Genomic DNA, 21,719 nt, shown 5'->3' on the forward strand with positions numbered 1-21,719 from the left:
TCTGGGGTATGAATCAGCCTGCCCTAATTAACCCTTTCTGCTCCTGCTGAGACAAGGAGAGGGTCTGGCTGCTCCTGCTGCCTCAAACACAGAAATTCTGCACAAAATCCTCAAGGATCTTTTCCTGGGATGTGACCCCACAGTGACAGTGACACCCAGCCACGTCCCTTCCAGTAAACAGAGCCATGAACTCCCAACTGGCACCAGCTGGACACTTTATTTTGCTCTCCTCAGATCTTAAAATATTCCAGCCAGGCCACTCTGAGCTCACTTCAATCCATCATGGAGTGTTTGTGTTTTGAGCACTGCTCAGCTCTGCTTCTGCTCACGTTGATTTGTGGAGGGAAAACTTGCAGGATGGTTCCAGGTCAGCATCCATGACCTTTGCCTCACCTGGGCTGGCTTCAGATCCGTGCCAGGGATCCCCCTGAGTCAGCCCTGAGCAGGAGCCAGGAATCCACAGGAATCCACCTGGGGCCAGGCAGGTGACTCAGCTGGGACTGGGAAAGGCTGCAGGGAGACAGAGGCTGCAGGGCTGCTGCCTCTCAGGGCTGGAATGGGACCTCATCACCACCACCATCATCATCATCACCATCATCACCATCATCACCATCATCACCATCACCATCATCACCATCATCACCATCACCACCATCACCATCACCATCACCATCATCACCACCATCACCATCATCATCACCATCACCATCATCACCATCACCATCATCACCATCATCATCACCATCATCATCATCACCATCATCACCATCACCATCATCACCATCATCACCATCATCATCATCACCATCACCATCATCACCATCACCATCACCATCATCATCACCATCATCACCATCACCATCATCACCATCATCATCATCATCATCACCATCACCATCATTTCTGCTTCTCTCTTCTCCTGACTCCTCTAATTAGAAGAGGAATCATGGAATGGTTTGGGTGGGAAAAGACCTCAAAGCTCATCCAGTTCCCATCCCAGTTCCCCTATCCCAGATTGTTCCAACCCCACTGTCCCACCTTGGACATTCCAGGGATTCTCTGGCAATGCCAGCCCAGCAATTCCTTCCCCAATTTCCCCTTTCCCAATTCCCTGGGTCCTGTCCCTCCATCCCTTGTCCCCAGTCCCTCTCCAGCTCTCCTGGAGCCTTTTCCAGGTGAATATTCCCAATTTTCCACCCTTCTCTCCCAGCAGAGCTGCTCCATCCCTCTGCTCATCCTGCAGCTCCCAAATGAAGAGGAGGAAAGAGCAGCAGGGCTGGACCAGGCTCTGCTCTAGCAGAAAACTTAGGAGTTTAAAGAATGAAGAGAAATTTTAAATTCCATCATTCCAATATTCCCCTGAGAATTATTAACTGAATTTTCCCCTCAGAGCAATCAAGGGACAAAGTTCTGATGCTGGAGTTTGAAGGGGAGAAATTTCTTTCCAGTTCATGTGGATAACTGAAAAACCAAAGTTTCCTATGAGGAGTTTTGAACCTCCTCTCTCCAACAAAAAACTGCTAAAATTCCCAAATTAATTCCTCTCATGATCATTCCCCCTTTTTTTTTTTCATGGTTGTATCATCCTGATATTGATGATTGGGAGTTTGTTTGAGTGGTTTTAATTATCTTTAATTTTCAATCTCTAGTCAAGGAAGGCTTAACTAAACTCCTCAATTTCCTCAGGTGAAATGTTGGGGGATTTTTCCTGGAAAAAAAAAAAAAAATCCTGCTCTATTTGAAATGTCAGAGAAATCCCATTTTCAGATTTTCAGACACATTCCTGCCCCAGAATTTGGGAATGAATCCCTGAAATTCAGATTTGCAGCCCTCTGTTATTCCCAGATTTTCCATAATCCTGTGGAATCTCAGGATGAAGAAGAGGAGGAGATGTCAGACAGCAAAAAGGGAAATCTCAAAAAAAAACAAAAAAAAAAATTTGTATGATCCATTTGGAACTAAAAACCCATAAAAGACACAAACCCTTCCATCCTCTGGCCAGAAGAAACTGTAAAAAAGTTCTGGCTGGAAAAAATTCCTTAAATCCAGCAGAGGGTGAAAGTTGGGAGTGGAATTTGTTTGCTCAGGTGGGGCTGGTTCAATAAAGTTTTGTTCCAAATTACAAATTGTGTGTGCCTCAAATTCAAATTAAATCCAAATTAGGATTATTTTTTTTGTTGTTGTATCTTCCTTTTTTTTTTTTTTTTTTTTAATTTGGGATCAAAAAGATCTTTCCCTGCAATTTTTACACTGAGCCACCTTTTTATTGTAAAAAAAATCAGGAGTTTTCAATCCAAAATTGCAAATTTTGCTGGGGATTTCTGGCAATCCTTTGGCTTCCTCCTTTCAAAAAAAAATTAAAATAAAATAATAATAATAATAATAATAATTTCTTTTTTCTGCTCACAGGTACCCTCTGAGAAGAGGCAGCTCCTTCACATTCCTCACTCCAGGCCCACACTGGGATTTCACCCTGGTGAGTGGAACAGCTGGAAAATCAGGAATCCAGATGTGAAGGAAAATCAGGAATCCAGAGGTGAAAACACCTGTGGAAAAGAAGGAAAATCATCATTTTCCTTTAATAATTCCTGATTTTTTCTTGCTTTTTGCACTCAGGGATTCAGGAAAATTCTGGACACTTTTTCTTGCTGAATTCCTGATTTTTCTGATGTGTTTTAGACTTGGCTAAAGGTGGGGAAATGAAATGGGTTTTTTATTCATTAAATGCAAAAAAATTTGGATTTTATTGATGTGGAGAAGCTCTTTGATCTTTTTGTGAATTCTCTTTTTTGCATTCTTTATTTTCCAAACTCTGGAGCAGGTAAGGAAAGATTTCCCTCTGGAATTTCCCTCTGGAATTTTCTGTCCTTCAAGCACTGAGGTTTTTAAGGAATTCCAGTTCCATCCTAAAGTTCATTCCCATCATTTGCTGCCCTTGGAAGTGATAATTCCATCCTCAAATCTGGAAAATTTCCATTTCCAAACCCAACCCCTGGAATTTTGGGAATTGATCCAGCTGCTAAAACAACCAAACCCACAAATTCTTGGAAATTTGAATTTTGCTGAGTTTTAGGAATTTTCAGCTCCATTCAACCCAGATTTTTAATTATTATACAGTTTTAAAATTATTCTTTTAGACCTGAAAATTCTGTGATCTAACAACACCATTTTTTTATTCTTATGCCAGTGCCAAAAAAATCCTCTTTTCATGTTTGGCCAAAAGGCTGGAAAATGAAAGAAGAAATCAGATTTAAGCCAGAATTTCCATGCCAGAGTGGGATGGATTTTTAGGGAATTGTTCTTCATAATTCTGAGAAAACATTAAATCAGTTTGGGTTTAAAAAATCCTCTGACTGGAATCAAAATTCCTCATGGAATATTTTCCTTTATTCTCTTGCATTTTTGAGGATTTTTTTTTTTTTTTTGCTGGGAAATTGGGAATTTTGTGGATTTAATCATTGTGAAACCTCATTAAAATTTCTGATTTTCAAGTGGGGGAAAAAGCAGCAAAAACCATTCTGCTCCTTCCAAACCAAAATATCCTGGATTGAGGCAAAAAAAAAAAAATAGAGGAGAATTTAATTTGAATTATTTCCCAATTGTTTCCAAAGAATTCCTGGAGCTTCCCTCAGAATCCTTGAAATTCCATTTTCAGCCCTGCTCCTGAGTTGTTTCTGAAATAAAATATTTTCATATTTTCAAAATATTTTCATTTTCCTTCCTGAGCAATATTTTTGTTTAAGTTTCTGCCTCTGAATTGGGTTTGAGGGTTTAATAAATCTGGGAAAATGAATTTTTTCCCCACAAGATTTGGGGGACTGAGAGAATGGGAATTTTCTCCTTTAATAAATTTGGGAAAAAGGAATTTTTCAACACAGTTTGGGGGGTGTGAAATGAGAATTTTCCTCTTTAATAATTTGGGGAAAAGGAATTTTTTTCCACACAATTTAAGGGCTGAGAAAATGAGAATTTTCCACTTCAATAATTTGAGAAAAAGGAATTTTTTCCACATGATTTGGGGACTGGAAGAAAGGAAATTTCTCACTTTCATACTTTGGGAAAAATAATTTTTCCACATATTTTGGGGGCTCAGAGAAAGGGAATTTTCCCCTTTAATAAATATGGGAAAAGCAAAATTTTCCCACAAGATTTGGGGGCTGAGAGAAGGGGAAATTTCCACTTTCATAAATTTGGGAAAAAATATTTTTTCCACAAGATTTGGGGACTGGTAGAAAGGGAATGAATGGGTAGAAGACCCAAAAATGGGAGAAAAAACCCCATTTTTTTAGTTGTTTTTTCCATCTTGTCACTCCAAATCTTTGGATTTGAGTTGTTTTCCCTGGAATTTTTCCCTTCTGGCTCTGGAGTGCAAAGTCTGTGATTTTCTCCAGAATGAAATTGGGCTGCAGCCAATGGAATCCTGAGTCTGGCCAGTTTAAAAACAACATTTTGGCCTCATTTTTGTGTCTGGGTTTGGGCTGGAGCTTTATGGGAAAAATTTAAATCTTCCACCCTATAAGGAAATAAAAAATCCCAAAAAAAAAGAGCTTTATTGCAGCTTTTTTTTCCCCATAAAGAAATCCTGAAATCTTAATTTTTGGGGGGAAAATGGAAGAAATCCTCTTTTTTTTTTTTAATTTATTTTTAATTTTTTTTAATCACCTGGAATATTTTACTGATCCCAAGGAAAAAAAAAAAGAAAAAAAACTGGATTTGCATTTTCTCAAGTTTTTCAGGGGTCTGGAAAAGGATGGAATAAAAAATAGGGGAATGAAAAATCTGATGTGGGAATTTTTTCCTCTCTGATCAGCAAATGTGTCAGAGAAAAGATTCAAGTGAGAGTTGGGATCTTGTCTTTAAAAACTCAGAAAAAAAACCCAGAAAAATTGAAATAATTGAGGAATTTTATCCTTGAATCCACTTTGAGATGAGGAAAAAAAAAACAGCACCCAAATTGCAAAAAAAAACCCAAAATGTGAGGAATTTGTTAATATTAAATACTAATTAATATTTAATTGATGATTAAATAATAACATGGTGTAAACAGGCAAAAAATTAAGATTAAAAATAAATATAAAAATTAAATTTGAAATAACTATAATTACTAAATATATGATTAAAATACTAAAAATTGTGGATTTTATGGCATAAAAACATCATAAAAAGGAACATGAAACACAAAAAAGAATTTTTGAGAGCCCTCCAAGGCACTTCAGCAGCAGATTCTCAAAAGAACTTGGAAACTGAACTTTTAAAAAGAATTTTAATGAATATTTCCATTCAGATAAATTCCAAATTTCAGCTTTAACAGAAGTTTGGCATCACTAAAAATTGTCTTTAAATATTTGAGGTCATTTGGAAATGATAAAAAATCAGGAATTGCACTTTTGCTCCTGCCAGGAGGTCAAAAAATGAAATTTGAATTTCAAGGGGGAAGAGGCTGTTCCTCCTAAGAGAATTTAATTGGAATTATTTCCCAATTATTTCCCAATTGTTTCTTGGAGCTTCCCTTAAAATCCTTGAAATTCCATTTTCACTCCTGCTCCTGAGGTGTTTCTGAAATAAAATCCCAAAATATTTTCATATTTTCAAAATATTTTCATTTTCCTTCCTGAGCAATATTTTTGTTTAAGTTTCTGCTCTGCTAAGTCCTAAATTGGGTCTGAGGGTTTCATAAATTTGGGAAAATGAAATTTTTCCACACAATTTTGAGGCTGGAAAAGGGGAATTTTCTACTCTAATAAATTTGGAAAAAGAAATTTTTTCCAAGAATTTGAGGACCATGACACAGGGAATTTTCTACTTTAATAAATTTGGGAAAATCAATTTTTTTCCCAGGATTTGGGGGCTGGGAGAAGGGGAATTTTCTACTTTAATATTCCAGAAATAATGGAAAATGCCAGAAATCTCAGTGCAAATGCCTTTAATCATTATTCTAATTATTCTTTTCTTGGAAAGGGAAAAGAGCTGAGAATTCTTAAGTCTAAAACCTCATTTTTATCCCATTTTTTAATAGACACTCGCATTCCAAAACAGAAATTCTGCAGCCCTTCTCACACACAAGCAGGGACAAATAAAATAAAATAAAATAAAATAAAATAAAATAAAATAAAATAAAATAAAATAAAATAAAATAAAATAAAATAAAATAAAATTTTAAATAAAATGAAATAAAAATCCAGAATTTCTGTCTCACTTGAATGTCCAAGGCCAGGTTGGGATAAGTGGAGGTGACAAATTTGGGACCAGGATGGTTTTTAAAATCCTTTTTTATCGAAATTATTCCAGGATTTTATGACCTTAAATAAATCCCAAATAATTTCCCAATGGTTTTTATTTAAAGATTTAATTCCCAATCACAATTATGGGAGTGCATGGAAAGAAGCTTGAAGGCAAATAATTTAATTTTTGAGTCCCTACACTTAACTAAGGCTGTAAAAAAAGGAAATATCTCCAGATTGCTGTCTTTAAAATTAAACAAATAAATATAAAATATAAAATAAATAAAATTAAATTAAATTTCTGACCCCAAATCCATAATTTTTGGTTTCTCACAGAAGAGGAAGCGACGAGAGAAGGACGACGACGTTGTCAGCCTGAACAGCCTCGACTTTAAGGTACTGAAATTAATTTATAACACCTGAAAATTATTTTATAACACCTGAAAATTAATTTACACCACCTGAAAATGAATTTACAAAAATCCCCTCCTTTGACAATTTCTGCTGGGGGCTGTGGAGTTTTGTGTATTTTGAATTTTGGGTCGTGCCCAGCCTCAATCCAAAATCCCAAACCCAGGTTGGATATTGGGTGAAATAAAAGAGTTTTACCCACAAAACCAGATTTTTCAAGGGTGAAATAAATGAGTTTTACCCCCAAAATCAGCGTTTTTAAAAGGTCAGGGAGGCAAAACCTCTTGCAATGTTATTTTTGTTTGATTTCAGTGCCTTGGGTGGGGAATTAAAGGGATTTACAGAGATGGGGGAAAAACCTTTTCTGAGGGATAAACTCCTTCCCACGGTCCTGAGGGGAAACTTTTCCTGCTTTTCTGAGGGAAAAATTCCTTTTTTCCTCCTGAGGGAAACCTCTTCCTGCTTTTCTCAGGGAAAATACCATTTTTCCCTCCTGAGGTGAAACTTTTCAAAGGGAAAAAACTCCTTCCCATTATTCATCCGTCCATCCTTAGGGGAAAAATTTCCTGCCTTTTTCCTGTTTTTCTGGAAGAAAAACTTCCACTGTCCTGAGGTAAAACTTTTCCTATTTTTCTGAGGGAAAAATTCCTTTTCCCTCCTGAGATGAAACTTTTCTGAGGGAGAAACTCCTTCCCATTGTCCATCTGTCTGTCCTTAGGGGAAGATTTTCCCGCTTTTTTTTGCTTGCTTTTCTAAAGGAAAACTTCCTTCCCACTGTCCTGAGGGGAACCTTTTCCTGCTTTTCTGAAGGAAAAATTCCTTCATGAAACAGAGAAGCTGAAGTGAAGATTTTCCTGCTTTTCTGAAGGAAAAACCCTTCCCATTGTCCATCTGTCCATCCTGAGGGGAAGATTTTCCCGCCTTTTTCCTGCTTTTCGAAAGGAAAAACTCATTCCCATTGTCCTAAGAGGAACCTTTTCCTACTTTTCTGAGGAAAAAATTCCTTTTTCCTCCTGAGGTGCAACTTTTCTGAGGGAGAAGCTCCTTCCCACTGTCCATCTGTCCGTCCTGAGGGGAACCTTTTCCCACCTTTTTCCTGTTTTTCTGAAGCAAAAATTCCTTCCCACTGTCCTGAGGTGAAACTTTTCCTACTTTTCTGAGGAAAAAATTCCTTTTTCCTCCTGAGGTGAAACTTTTCTGAGGGAGAAACTCCTTCCCACTGTCCATCTGTCTGTCCTGAGGGGAACCTTTTCCTGTTTTTTTCCTGCTTTTTTCTGCTTTTTTCCTGCTTTTTTTCTGCTTTTTTCCTGCTTTTTTTCCTGCTTTTTTCCTGCTTTTTTCCTGTTTTTCTGAGGGGAAAAACTCCTTAATCCCTCCTAAAGTGACACTTTTCTTCTGAGGAAAAACTTCTTCCCATTGTCCATCTGTCTGTCTGTTTGTCCTGATCCATTTGGAGAGGGGAAAGAAGAGAAAAAAGGAATTTTCCTGTTTAACACCTCTTTAGCTGACTGAGGTTTAAGGTTCATTAGGCTGAGATTAATTAATCCAGATATATTCTGGATTATTTATTATGGATTATTTATTCTGGATTATTTCTTCATTACATATTATGGATTATTTCTTCTTGATCACATATTCTAGATTATTTATTTTGGCTTTCATATTCTGGAAGATTTCTTCTGAATTATATATTATTAATTATTTCTTCTGAATTCTTTCCTCTGGAATGTCTATTATTGATTACTTCTTCTGGATTATTTATTCTGAATTCTTTATCCCAAATTATTTGTTTATTCTGGATCATTATTCTTCTGGATTATTATTTATTCTAAATTATATATTATGGATTATTTCTTCTGAATTATTTCCTCTGGAATATATATTATGGACTATTTCTTCTGGATTATTCATTCTGAATTCTTTATCCCAAATAATTATTTTTTCTGGATTATTTATCCTAAATTATATATTCTGGATTATTTATTCGGAATTCTTTCCTCTGGAATATATATTATGGATTATTTCTTATGGATTATTTCTTATGGATTCTTTATCCCAAATTATTTATTTATTCTGGATTATTTATCCTAAATTCTATATTCTGGATTATTTATTCTGAATTCTTTATCCTGAATTATTTGTTTATTTATTATGGATTATTTATTCTGAATTATTTCTTCTAGATTATTTCTTCTGGATTATTTATTATAGATTATTTATTCTGAATTAATTATTCCCCTGGAATTGCTGGATCCTTTCCATGACTGCCCAGGCAAATTTCTGGGTTTTGACTTCTCCAGCCTGGATCATCCTGAAATTCCAGAATGGGAAGAAAAATAAAAACAAAAAAAAAAAAGAGTTTGTGACCCTCTGACCCTGATTTTTTAGGTTGATTTTAACAGAAAACTTCAAGGAAAAAAAGGAAATCCCTGGGCTAAAGTTCAGCTTTTCTTTCACTTAATCTTTAAATTTATTCTCTAAAAAGGATCAGGCTCTGCTGGATTTTTGGGGATTTTGAGGCACACCCACCAAAGAAACTCCAAATTTTGGTTAAAATACATGAATGGTGCTGCTGGAATTGTATTTTCCAGGTTTTTTGATCCCAACCCTGCAGGAGTTTTAAAGTTTCAAAATATTCCTTTCAGATTTCCCAAACTCATCAGCAGCACTCCTGAACCTCATTAACCTGTTCCCAAATTGTTCTTTTCCTGTATTTAATCAAGATGAACCCAAAACCTCCAATTTGGCTCCATCCCAGATGCAATAAAATCACAAGAGAAAAGCACAATAATTCAATAATGCTCTGATCAAACCATATGTTTTTTAGCCTCTGATAAATTGATTTTCCAGGGTTTTTCTCTCTAAATTTGCAGCAAAAATGAGATTTCAGCTCCAGCAAATTGAGCTGAAAAATCCCAAATTTGCCACCCTACCCCATTTGCTTTTAAAATAAAGCTAAGAGGAAGGGATTATTTAATTCTCAATTAATTTGGATCTTTTTTATTAATTGGAATTTATTTTATTTTTATGAATTGGAATCTCTTTTATTAATTAGGATTTTTTTTTTTCTAAAAAGTTCCAGCAATCCCTTAATGCTTTTTAAAACTCCCATATCCAAATTATTCCACACACTGGGAATGTCCAGGGGGATTAAATACCTTTATTTTGATTTATTTCCTTGCTTTTTACTCAAAACCCAACCAGATCCAGCAAATCTCTGAGGTTTCTGCTTTGACAAAAACCTTCCAAATATTCCCAAAATCTGAGTGGGATTCTTTCAGCCTTTTCTCTTTTGGGGAGAAAATCAGGAATTTTCTTTTGGGATCACACCTGGAGCTGCACTAGAATGTAATTGATAATTGACTATAACAAACTTGAGATTTGAGGACAGGAAATTCCCTTTTTCCTGCTCTAATTCCTTAATTTCAGGTAAATTTGGGATGTTTCTGACACCAAATCTTCCCCATATTTAACTATAACAAACTTGGGAATGGAGAGCAGGAAATTCAGTTTTTCCTGCTCTAACTCCTTCATTTCAGGTGAATTTGGGATGTTGGTGACCCCAAATCTCCCCCATATTTAACTATAACAAATTCAGGAATGGAGACCAGGAAATTCAGTTTTTCCTGCTTTAAAACTGAATTATTCCTGCATTTCAGATAAGTTTGGGATTGTTGGTGACCCCAAATCTCCCCCAGAATTAACTATAACAATCTTGGGGATGGATAGCAGGAAATTCAGTTTTTCCTGCTCTATCTCCTTCATTTCAGGTAAATTTGGGGCTGTTTGTGATCCCAAATCTCCCCCATAATTGACTGTAAGAAACATGAGAATTGAAGGTAGGAAATTCAGTTTTTCCTGCTCTAATTCCTGCATTTCAGGTAAATTTGGGACTGTTTCTGACCCCAAATCTCCCCCATAATTAACTATAACAATCTTGGGGATGGATGGCAGGAAACTCAGTTTTTCCTGCTTTAAAACTGAATTATTCCTGAATTTCAGGTAAATTTGGGACTGTTTCTGACCCCAAATCTCCCCCATAATTAACTATAACAAACTTGGGAATGGAGAGCAGGAAATTCAGTTTTTCCTTCTTTAAACTTGAATTATTCCTGAATTTCAGGTGAGTTTGGGGCTGTTGGTGCTCCCAAAGTGCCCCCAGGGCTGAGTGAGTCAGGGAGGAAGCAGAAGGTGTTTTTTTGAAAATCTGGGTGTGGATCTTGATGGTTGTTAGCAACTAAATAAACACTGACAGCCTCCATTTCACCCGAGGCAAAACGAGCAAAAAAAAATCTCTTTTTGGGTGATGTTTTCTCCTCTTGGGTTGGAAACTCAGAGAGGATCCTTTTTGTGACCCCCTGTGTCCTCTCCAAGTGTCCCTCTCATTTTAGGGAGGATTTCAACCCTAATTTCCAACTTCTCACTGATTTAAGTTTATTTTTAAAGTGAAAAATTGCTTTTAAATAAAAGGAGAGAAGGAGAAAATCCTTGTTTCCAGAAAATTCTGGGTTCTTGAAAGTGGAGATCACTCCATCAATGATTGTCATTCCATGGGCAGTTCTTCCCAAAAAACCTCATTTCTCTCAAAAATCTTCATTCCTCTCAAAAATGTTCTCATTCCTCCCAAAAACCTTCTCATTCTTCCCAAAAAACTTGGTTATTCCTCTCAAAACCTTCACATTCCTCCTAAAAATCTTCTCATTCCTCCCAAAAACCTTCTCATTTCTCTCAAAAATCTTCATTCCTCTCAAAAATGTTCTCATTCCTCCCAAAAACCTTTTCATTCCTCTCAAAACCTTGTTATGCCTTTTAAAAATCTTCTTATTCTTCCTAAAAACTTTCTAATTCTTCCCAAAAAAAACTTGATTATTCCTCCCAAAACCTTGTCATTCCTCCCCAAAACCTTCCCATTTCTCCCAAAATCTTCTCATTCCTCCCCAAAACCTTCTCATTTCTCTCAAAAACTTTAATTCCTCTCAAAAAGTTTCTCATTCCTCCCAAAAACACCTCTTTCCTCCTAAATATCTTCTCATTCCTCCTAAATATATTCTCATTTCTCCCAAAAATCTTCTTATTCCTCTCAAAAATCTCCTTTTTCTGCAAAACCTTGTCCTTCATCCCCAAAACCTTCTTTTCTCCCAAAAAAAACTTTCTCCTTCTCCCCAAAAAACCTTTAATTCTTCTGAGCAACTGCACTTTCTTGCTCCATTAATCTGAGGGGGAAAAAAAAAATCAAATTAATTTTGTGTTTAATAATATCCCAGGATTGGCTGATCCCTGATTTCTGCTCTCTCATTCTTATTCAAGAGATGGAAATTGGATTTTTCTGCCCTGAGCACAAGGAGGATGAGGGAGCTCATTCCAATTTTGCCTTTCTTAAATATTCCCAAAATCTTCAAGTGTGGATTTTACCTTCTATAAATATTCTCAAATGTTCCAGGGTGGATTTTACCTTTGCTAAATATTCCCAAAATCTTCAAGTGTGGATTTTACCTTTCCTAAATATCTCCAAAATGTTTAAAGGTGGATTTTACTTTTGCTAAATATTCCCAAATGTTTGAGGGTGGTTTTTACCTTTCCTAAATATTCCTAAAATGTTTAAAGTTGGATTTTACCTTTCCTAAATATCCCCAAAATGTTTGAGAGTGGATTTTACTTTTCCTAAATATTCCTAAAATGTTCAAGGATGGATTTTCCCTTTCTTTATTATTCCTAAAATGTTCCAGGGTTTTACCTTTCCTAAATATTCCTGAAATGTCCCAGGGTGGATTTTACCTTTCCTAAATATCCCCAAAATGTTTAAGGGTGGATTTTACTTTCCCTAAATATTCCCAAAATGTTTAAAGTCGAATTTTACCTTCTATAAATTCTCAAATGTTTAAGGGTGGATTTTACTTTTCCTAAATATTCCTAAAATGTTCAGGGATGGATTTTACCTTTCCTTATTATTCCCAAGGATGGATTTCAGGGAAATCAGAGTTGATTTCTTTTTTGTGTCTATTTACAGGAGTTGAGTGGCTGCTAATTATATTCAGCTCCCAACATCCCCAAAAAAGAAAAATTCCAGAGCAGCTCCTAAAGTTTTTGGTCTCTTGTTGGGTCATCACCTACTTCTGCTCATTTTCCAGAATCCTGCTCTGAATTTGGCAGGGAATATAAATATCCAGGAGTGGAATGTTAAACACAGCTCATGGCCAGTAAACAACCTCACTTTGGGGTCCCACTGAGCATGGGCTGCAAAAAAATCCATTCCACTAAAAATATCCCAGTAAAAATAGCTGGGAAGGGATGGTTTAGGTGACTGGCAATTGCCAGAAAATAAAATTTCAGACTGGGGATGGGATGGGTTGGATGCTTTCATTTTCCCCAGACTTGCAGCCTCCCCAGGGATTAAAACTCCTCAGGTTCTTGTTTTCAATCCAGATGTCAGGCACCTTCCAGGATCTGGGAAAACTGGGAAAAAAATGGGAAATTCCACTGAGGAATACCCACCTCCCTCCAGGCTTCTCCTTCCAAGCTGCTCCTCTGCAGCCAGGGTGGAACTGAGAGTTTTGACTCCTGGATTTTGGATTTTGGATTTCAGTTTCCTGGGAATGGTTGGGATTGTGCCATGGCCAGACCAGGCTGCTGTAAAGATTCTCCATCTGATAATGGGCTGAAAATCCCAATCCTGCTGGGATTTTTATGTCTTCCTGCTGCTCCAACATTTCATTTCTTGAGTTTTTTTCCAAGAGAAAAGTTGGGATCAGGTTGTGTGTGTCCACTCTGGGGACATTTCCAGCTGTTGGGGACAACATTCCTGCATGGCCACACTCTGACAACCCTAAAATCTTCCATCAACCTGGGATTGCACACTGGCATTTTGGGATTTGAATGTGTGTTTTCTTCAGAATCCATCCTTTGTTAATCTCAAATTTCTTGGAGCTGAAAAGAGCAAATTGGCATTGCAATACCCCAGAGAGGATTTTTTAATTTGGTGGCAGCACTTCCAGGAATCAATTCCAGGAGCAAGGGTGAGGCTGCCCAGGACTCAAGGTAAACAGTTCTGCAAATCAGAGGAAAACTGAGGGTTGGGTGATTCCCTGTCACTCCAACCCTTCCCAGCTCCCTGATTTGATGACAGGAGGGATTTTGCTCCTGGAAGTGAAAATCTCCATGGGAATCCAGGGCAGGAAGGTTGGGGATGCCCCCTGGCAGGAAGGAGAGCAGGAAGAACAGGTCTGGTATCCGTGGCCTGATCCAGCTGCATTCCTGAGGCTCCTGGAGGGACAGGAGAGGGGGAAGGGAGCACTGGGAGATGTGTCCTGGAATTACAGCACAGGTTTATAGGGAAATCCATCCATCTGAACTGCTGCTCCTGCCTTTTCCTATGGTTTGGCTTTTATCCCAGGGTTCCCAAGTTCCACATCCCTCAGGATGGGTTTATGGTGATCTCCATCCCTCAGGATGGATTTATGGTGATCTCCATCCCTCAGGATGGGTTTATGGTGCTGATCTCCATCCCTCAGGATGGATTTATGGTGATCTCCATCCCTCAGGATGGGTTTATGGTGTTTATCTTCATCCCTTGGGATGGGTTTATGGTGATCTCCATCTCTTGGGATGGATTTATGGTGATCTCCACCATTCAGGATAGATTTATGGTGCTCATCTCCATCCCTTGGGGTGAAATTTTGGTGCTCATGTCATCACTCAAGATGGATTTTTTGGTGCTCATCTCCATCCCTTGGGATGGGTTTATGGTGATCTCCATCTCTTGGCATGGATTTATGGTGATCTCCACCACCCAGGATGGATTTATGGTGATCATCTCCATCCCTTGGGATGAGCTTACAGTCATCATCTCCATCCCTCAGGATGGATTTTTGGTGTTTATCTCCATCCCTCAGGATGGATTTTTGGTGCTCATGTCCATCCCTTGTGTTTATGATGACCATTTGTATCCCTCAGGATGGATTTATGATCATGTCCATCCCTCTGTGGGTTTATGGTGCTCACCTCCACCGCTCAGGATGGATTTTGCCCCAAAATGCTGTTGATGCCCTGTCCAGATGCCATTCCAGGCTGGGCCACTTGGGATCTGCTGCTCTCAGGGAATTGGTGGCCCTTTCTCCAAAGGAAGGGCATTTCCCAGGACACAAATCCCCAGCCCTGCAGCTCTGTCACATCAAACCAGCAACATTTCCTCACCCTGACCTCACCTGTCCCTTGCATCAGCAGGGATTTGTCACCTCCCCAAGTGTCACCAGACAGTCAGGGATCACCTGCCCCGGGGACAATGCAACACCCACCTCACCAAACACTCAGGTGAGAGCAGGAGGAGCTTGGGGACAGGGACATCACAAGTGTTTCAGTGTCACCTTGGTGTGACTCTGCCTCACACCTCCCCTCACAGCTCCTGCCTGTTCATCTCCCCGGGCAGAAAGGAGTCCTGAATCTTTAGGCTGAGTTTAACAAGGCTCAAACCTTGGATTTTAGGAGGAATGGGTTTGATACTCTGTAAAAAACAGGAGCAGTTCAAGGGAAGGGTTTGTCTGCTCCTCCCCTGAGTCAGCATCACTTTGGTGTTAAAAATAGCAATTTCAGTAATCCAGGAAAGTGGTTTTGTGTCTGAAAGAGTCACAGTCTGTCCTTTCAGCAAGTGGAAACTCAGTGTATCCTTAATTTCTGAGAATCCTCCATGTCCTGGCCTTGCATGGCAGAGGTTAAGTGGCTGCAGATTTGCTGAGAGAAGCAAACAAAGGCAAAAATTAAAAATCCAGGGGAGGGGACAGCAGGATTTTCCTTTTTCCCCTCCTCCTGACTCTGAAAAACAGCTTGCAAACCTTCTGCTGGAACCCACCCCAAATTTCTCCCCTTGGTCAGCACAGGTAGGCAGCCAAATCAGTTTATTTTTACCAGCACAAGAAAGCTTTTATTTCAGAGATTTGCAGCAGTGCCAGGAATAAAAAGGACTTGAACAAACAAACAGAAAATGCAAACCCTCTGCAGCTCCAGCCGGGCCTGCCGGGACAGGCTCCCCTGGGAGAGCAGGGGAGAGGCTCAGCCCAGCCCCAGAGCTCTGCCAGCACAGCTTTCCAACTCCCAGCACACTCACAAGCACAGGTCTAGACAAGAATTATTTAAAAAAATAATAATAATAAATTTTACAGCAGCAAAGGTTTTATACTCCAGCCTTGTCCCGCCACTGTAAATGCCAGGAAAAAACAGTAAAAATGGGGGGAAAACCAAATGTGTGCTTGGCTTTGTGGGATCTCTGCCCTCCTTGCAGCTGAGTCTTTTGGAGGTCCTGTTTTTCATGGAATTCCAGGATAGTGAGGTTGGAAGGGAGCACAGTGGGTCACTGTTCCCACTCCCAGAGCACAGGGAGGGCACAGGGAGTGTCCAGGTGCCTCTGGAATGTCCCCAGGGAGGAGCCTCCAGCCCCTCTCTGGTCCCTGCCCCACATCCAGGGACAATTCCTGGGATCAGTCCCTGCCTGTTCCTCTGGTGCCACTGCTGGGCCCTGAGCAGCCCCTGCTCCATCCCCTGGGATCCTCCATCCTTTGGGATCCTCTGTCCTTTGGGATCCTCCATCCTCTGGGACCCTCCATCTTCTGGGACCCTCCATCCTCTGGGACCCTCCATCCTCTGGATCCTGATCCATGGATGGGATCCCTGAGCAGCCTCTGCTCCATCCCCTGGGATCCTCCATCCTCTGGGATCCTCTGTCCTTTGGGATCTCCTTTGGATCCATGGATGGGGGCCCTGAGCAGCCCCTGCTCCATCCTCTGGGATCCTCCATCCTCTGGGATCCTCTGTCCTTTGGGATCTCCTTTGGATCCATGGATGGGGTCCCTGAGCAGCCCCTGCTCCATCCTCTGGGATCCTCCATCCTTTGGGATCCTCCATCCTCTGGGATCTCCTTTGGACACTGATCCATGGATGGGATCCCTGAGCAGCCCCTGCTCCATCCTCTGGGATCCTCCATCCTTTGGGATCCTCTGTCCTTTGGGATCCTCCATCCTCTGGGATCCTCCATCCTCTGGGACCCTCCATCCTTTGGGATCCTACATCCTCTGGGATCCTCCATCCTTTGGGATCCTCCATCCTCTGGGATCCTACATCCCCTGGGATCCTCTGTCCTTTGGGATCCTCCATCCTTTGGGATCTCCTTTGGATCCATGGATGGGGTCCCTGAGCAGCCCCTGCTCCATCCTCTGGGATCCTCCATCCTTTGGGATCTCCTTTGGATCCATGGATGGGGTCCCTGAGCAGCCCCTGCTCCATCCTCTGGGATCCTCCATCCTTTGGGATCTCCTTTGGATCCATGGATGGGGTCCCTCACCGTGTCCTCTCTCCCCTGAGCCTCTCCAGGCCCTGAACCATCCTCACATCCTCCTGTCCGGAGCAGCCCAGAGCAGGACACGGCACTCACAGGAATAAACAGAAATTTTTTGGGGAGTTTTTTTGGGAGAAGTTTGGAAGAATTGGGGGCTCCGGGCACAGCGGGGGCGTGGCTTGCCGCGGAGGGGGCGGGGTTTGCGCGCTGGCCCCGCCCCCTGCGGTGAGTTCGGGGCGCGGCGCGCGGCGGGCGCAGAGCGCGATGAGCGCGGGCTGAGGGAGGGTCGGCGCTCCCGCGGCCATGGTGGCGCACGACGAGCTGGGCGGGCTGCTGCCCATCAAAAGGACTATCCGGGTCATCGACGCGCAGAACCAGCACTTCAGGGAGCAGGAGGTGAGCGGAGAGGGGCTGCAGAGGGGGAAAATGGGGATTTATTTGAGGGGAGAGTGGGGAGGGGGAGCCCCCTCAGCTTCCCGCCCTCCGCGCCTGAGGGGAGCCGGCGAGCTGGGCAGAGAGCGGGCTAGCCGCTCGCTACCTGGCTTAAAAAACGCTCTCTCTATGTATTTTAAGTTCATCTCTATGTATATGTATCTTTTATCTGCATATATATATATTTGTATTATATATATGTATATATATATCTTCAGTGTATTTAAGCTCTTAGCCCCCAAAGAGTGGGACCAGACAGCCAGAACCGATCTCAGCTCCTCATCCAGCGATTTAAAAAACTGTATATATGTCTAGATTCATGTATATATATTTTTTTTTATATATTTATATATATACATTACATATATATATATAAGTTCATAGCCTTCAAAAAGTCAGCCAAAACCAATCTCGATGTCTCACCTGATCCTGCTCCCCCCAGGTGGTTTTTCATTTAAAATTCGCCTGTTTTCGTTTAAAGATCGCCTGTCTCCATTTAAAAATCCACTGTGTCTCTCAGCGCTCTTTCCACTGACAGGATTTTTCCTAATTAGGTGCTTGTTTGCTGCTAAAACCGAGGAAAAGCCCTTCATGGGGTTTGTCAGGCTGTTGAGGGCTGGTTTGTTTGATTGAAGTATTGTTATTTTTATCGCGTGTTGTTATGCAGATGGCAAAGATTGGGAGGTGTTCCCAACCCTCCTGCTGCGACAGGAGCAAAAGTTCAGCAGCCAGGTAGGGCCCGGCTGCCTTGGGCTGGGTTTATTGCTCAGATTAGTGGCGAGATGAAGTGGAAAAGTTTTTTTAAAAAAAAAACAAAACCAGGCGTCTCCAGACATGGCTGGGGTTTGAGGGCTCAGCGGCGAGTCACCGAGCTCAGCAAATCCCGGCTTTGCAACAGCCAAACTTGGGCAATCTCATTGTGCAAAAGGGAAACCAGATGTTGGGGGAGAAGAAACAGAAAGCAGAGCTCTGGGAGGGGAGCGAATCGCCTGGAATTCCCAATCCCCTGAGCCAGCACTTCTGTCTGAGCTGCAGTTATCAGCGCACATCCCCTGGTCGGGAATGGACTCTTGGATTTGGGAAAGGTGTGGTTGTTCCACAAGCTCCTTACATCGAGCTGGTCAGGAGGCTGATGATTTCTGGCAGGAATTATTCATGTTGCTGACTAAAATCCCCTTTTTTGCTGAATTGGCTCAGTAGGAAAAGTTCTTTCCACGGATGGTTTTGCCATTGGTCACCGTGTTTGTGTGGGGCTGGTGTGGAATTGCGTGTGGCACGCAGCAATTGCACTCGAGTAAAGAGATCCTTGTAAAAACCACTAATTATTACCTAGCATAGGGGAAAGGTTGTTGGCGTGCTGCTGGAAAAAAAAAAAAAATCCTTGCTGGTTTTCTTTCCAGCAAGGTGCAATCTTTTAATGAGTTAACCTGCACTTAGCACTTGAAGGAATTTCAGGAGTGTGAAATCTCGCCTGGCACAAAATTAGTTTTAATGGCTGTGCTCGTGATTAATTCACTGGAAAAAAATAATAATTCCTGATGGAGCTGTTGACCCCGCCGGGGTTTTAATTATTTGTGAGTGCTGTAACACCCCCGGATTGTTACAGAAACCTCCCAGACTTTATTGTAATCCGGCTCCTGTAAGGAAGACGGCGTGGAGACAGGAGAGCCATTGTTTGCAAGTACAGAGCTAAAAAAAAACCCCTCCTGAGCCCGAGTTATCCGCAGCATGAACCGCCCGCAGTCTCGGCTTACACCGGGCTGAGACACAGAGCTCGGCCAAGGGGGAGTTCCGAGCACTGGAGTTTGATTTTCCTCCTCCCTGCTCCGGTTCAAACGATCTTCAGAACGAGAGCAACAATCAGATGGGTTTTTCTGACATTCGAGCCGTGGCTGAGGGAGCGCTCAGACACTCAGTGGGATTTTTTTTTTTTTTTTTTTTCCTCCTTTAAGAGAGGAAAACCAGCTTTTTGGTAAGCTGAATTCAGGAATTCCTGCTGCCAGCCCTTGGGCACGTGCACGTGTCACTTCAGGCGGGCACAGATGTGCTGGGAAGGCATTGCCACATTCCCACATTGCCACATTCCCTCATTCCCGCACGGCCCGGGGCTCCCGGCCCTGTCACTGGATCTCTGCAGCGCTGACCCTTCCCCAGTGACCTGCTGGAGCCTCCCCTTGGCTTGAGGTTTCTTGCTTTTCATTTTCAGTGTCATATTTTGCTTCTCCAGGCTATTTTTATCTCCAGCCTTGCCAAAGCCGTGGGTGGCTTTGTGTCTGTGCCTTCCCTGCTTCAGTCCTGCACTTTCTTAAGCCTCTCCTGGCCCACATCTATTTATTTATCCTCCTGCACTGATAGATGATTTTTCTAGAAGTAAGTACCTCCCTTTTCTTCCACTCAGAAACATCTGCAGTAAATTAAACCTTCCTTGTTGTCTTTGAGCCTGGCCTAACTTTCCAGCCTTTTCCTGGCTGTCCCTGTCTCGAGCTCAGTGGAGGAGTTCCTGGTGTCCCACTTGGAGTTCCTGGTGTCCCACTTAAACCCAGCTGAGCATCCCGTGACCCAGGACACTTTTACAGCTTTTCCCTTTCTTTATGATCCCCTCTTAACTTTGACATTCCCCAAACATTTTCAGCACAGCTTTGTGCTGTGCCAAGAGCTCTTTTCTTACTGCACGGCTCATAAATTGTTTCTTTTCATGTTCTCCCCCCTGCAAGTTTGAAGGCTGAGCTCAGGGTGAGCTCAGGGTGAGCTCACCTCCTCCTCCTCCATTGCCCAACTCTGCGTGTGGGCAGGGCTGCTGCTGGGGTCGAGTTGCTGAAATCAGATCTTACACACACACACACACACTTTTTTAGCTCCTTCAGTCTTCATGACTCAAATCCAGCTCTGTGTGTTCCTATTCCCTTTTTTTTTTAAGTTTTGTTTTCAACATTTGTCACTTTGGAGCCAAGGGTTTGGCCACCGAGCTGTGCTGGGGATGGGAACAGCACAGAGCTCATCCTCAGCAGTGTCCACAACCTCTGCCTTTTGAAATTCAGCAATAATTAACCAGTTTTAGCTGAGCTGAACCCAAACTGGGGCTGCTTCCCTGTCCTGCTCTGAGCTTGGTGCTGAGTTGTCTCATGAGGATGAGTCATGTCCAGCTCTGTGCCAGATGTTTGGGACTCCAGGACAGTCCTGCAGCCTTTTCAAGCCTTTACTCAGAGCCCATCTCCTCCCTGTGCACACCTTTCCTGCCCAGCCCTCACCACACAATATTTTTGATCTCAAACACATCGAGTTGCCAAGAGAATTTTCAAAAGTGAAGCAGCAGGAGCTTTCCAGGGGCGTTTCCTCTTTCTTGGCAGCGTTTGGGTCGGGACAGACTTGAGCTCCTGGTGGGGAAAAGCAGAAGCTCCAACTTTCAAATCTAAACAACGTGTAAGAAAAATTACAGTGGTTGTAGGGGGTGGGGGAGGGCAGGAGGAGGATGAAACTTTACAAACTGAAGGATTTCAGCTTTATCTGTGTGCGTGTCCCTTGCAGGAATGTCCAGCTTGTGGTTGTTTCTGTGCTGGGCCCCCACTGCTGCTCTGCTCTCCAAAATAAAATGGAAAAACACATTCTTTCTCCAGAGGAAAAGATGAGAAAATGGAGAAGCACATCCCAGCTCCATCTTTAGCTGCCACAGAGTGTCAGAGAACACTTTAATCTATTTCTGTTCAAAGCATAACAGTCCCTGCTGGAGCCCTATTTTGAATTCTCACTGATGTTCTCTCACCTCTTTTAACTCTGGGCAAAAACCTCTGCAGTTTAATTGCAGCCTTAAAGTTCAGACAAATATTTATAGCCTTGAAAGATGAATAGCTGCTTCCAAACACTCTTCCTTGCTGTGTTTGCCACTCCTTAAGTGGGTTTGTGCTTTTGGAACCTGCCTGAGAAATTTCCAAGGGAGGCACAGCCAGGACAATTTGTTCTCTGCTTGCTTTGCAGGAGCCAAGCACGAAACGGGTCCGGCCTTTAGCACGAGTCACCTCCCTGGCCAACCTGATCTCCCCTGTCAGAAATGGGGCAGTTCGGCGCTTTGGGCAGACAATCCAGGTGAGAACAGAGCAAAACCTGGAGATTTGGCCAGGGGGTTGGTTGGGGGGGGGTTAAACAGGCACCCCCTGGGATTTTGAGGTGTCTCTTGGAGCTCTCAGTGACCTTTTTTGGGCCTCGGGGGTGAAAAGTGCTACCTGAGGAGAGCACGGGTATAAAGTGCTGCATGAACAGGTTCAGCAGTAAATCAAACCAACTGCCTGAGATAAGGAGCTGATAAGGTGCCCCAGGCCTGGGCACACGTGTGCTGCAGC

The 21,719-nt window shown here is 41.9% G+C and overlaps 1 protein-coding gene across 2 annotated transcripts in view; it reads left to right on the forward strand.

Moving 5' to 3' along the window:
• NET1 (neuroepithelial cell transforming 1) overlaps positions 1–21,719 on the forward strand; it is a 45,886-nt gene that overhangs the window by 17,672 nt on the left and 6,495 nt on the right. Inside the window, exons 2-4 of one of the 2 annotated variants that reach the window (XM_079303983.1) lie at positions 2,410–2,476; positions 6,558–6,617; positions 21,358–21,465. In XM_079303983.1, the coding sequence (XP_079160109.1) occupies positions 2,410–2,476; positions 6,558–6,617; positions 21,358–21,465 (235 nt within the window). Of the gene's footprint in view, positions 1–2,409; positions 2,477–6,557; positions 6,618–17,140; positions 17,350–21,357; positions 21,466–21,719 lie in introns of those variants that run through there. The other variant, XM_079303984.1, reaches the window with a different exon arrangement.

Source organism: Erithacus rubecula, assembly GCF_903797595.1.
Source record: "Erithacus rubecula genome assembly, chromosome: 4".
In the NCBI taxonomy this organism is placed as follows: Eukaryota; Metazoa; Chordata; class Aves; order Passeriformes; family Muscicapidae; genus Erithacus; species Erithacus rubecula.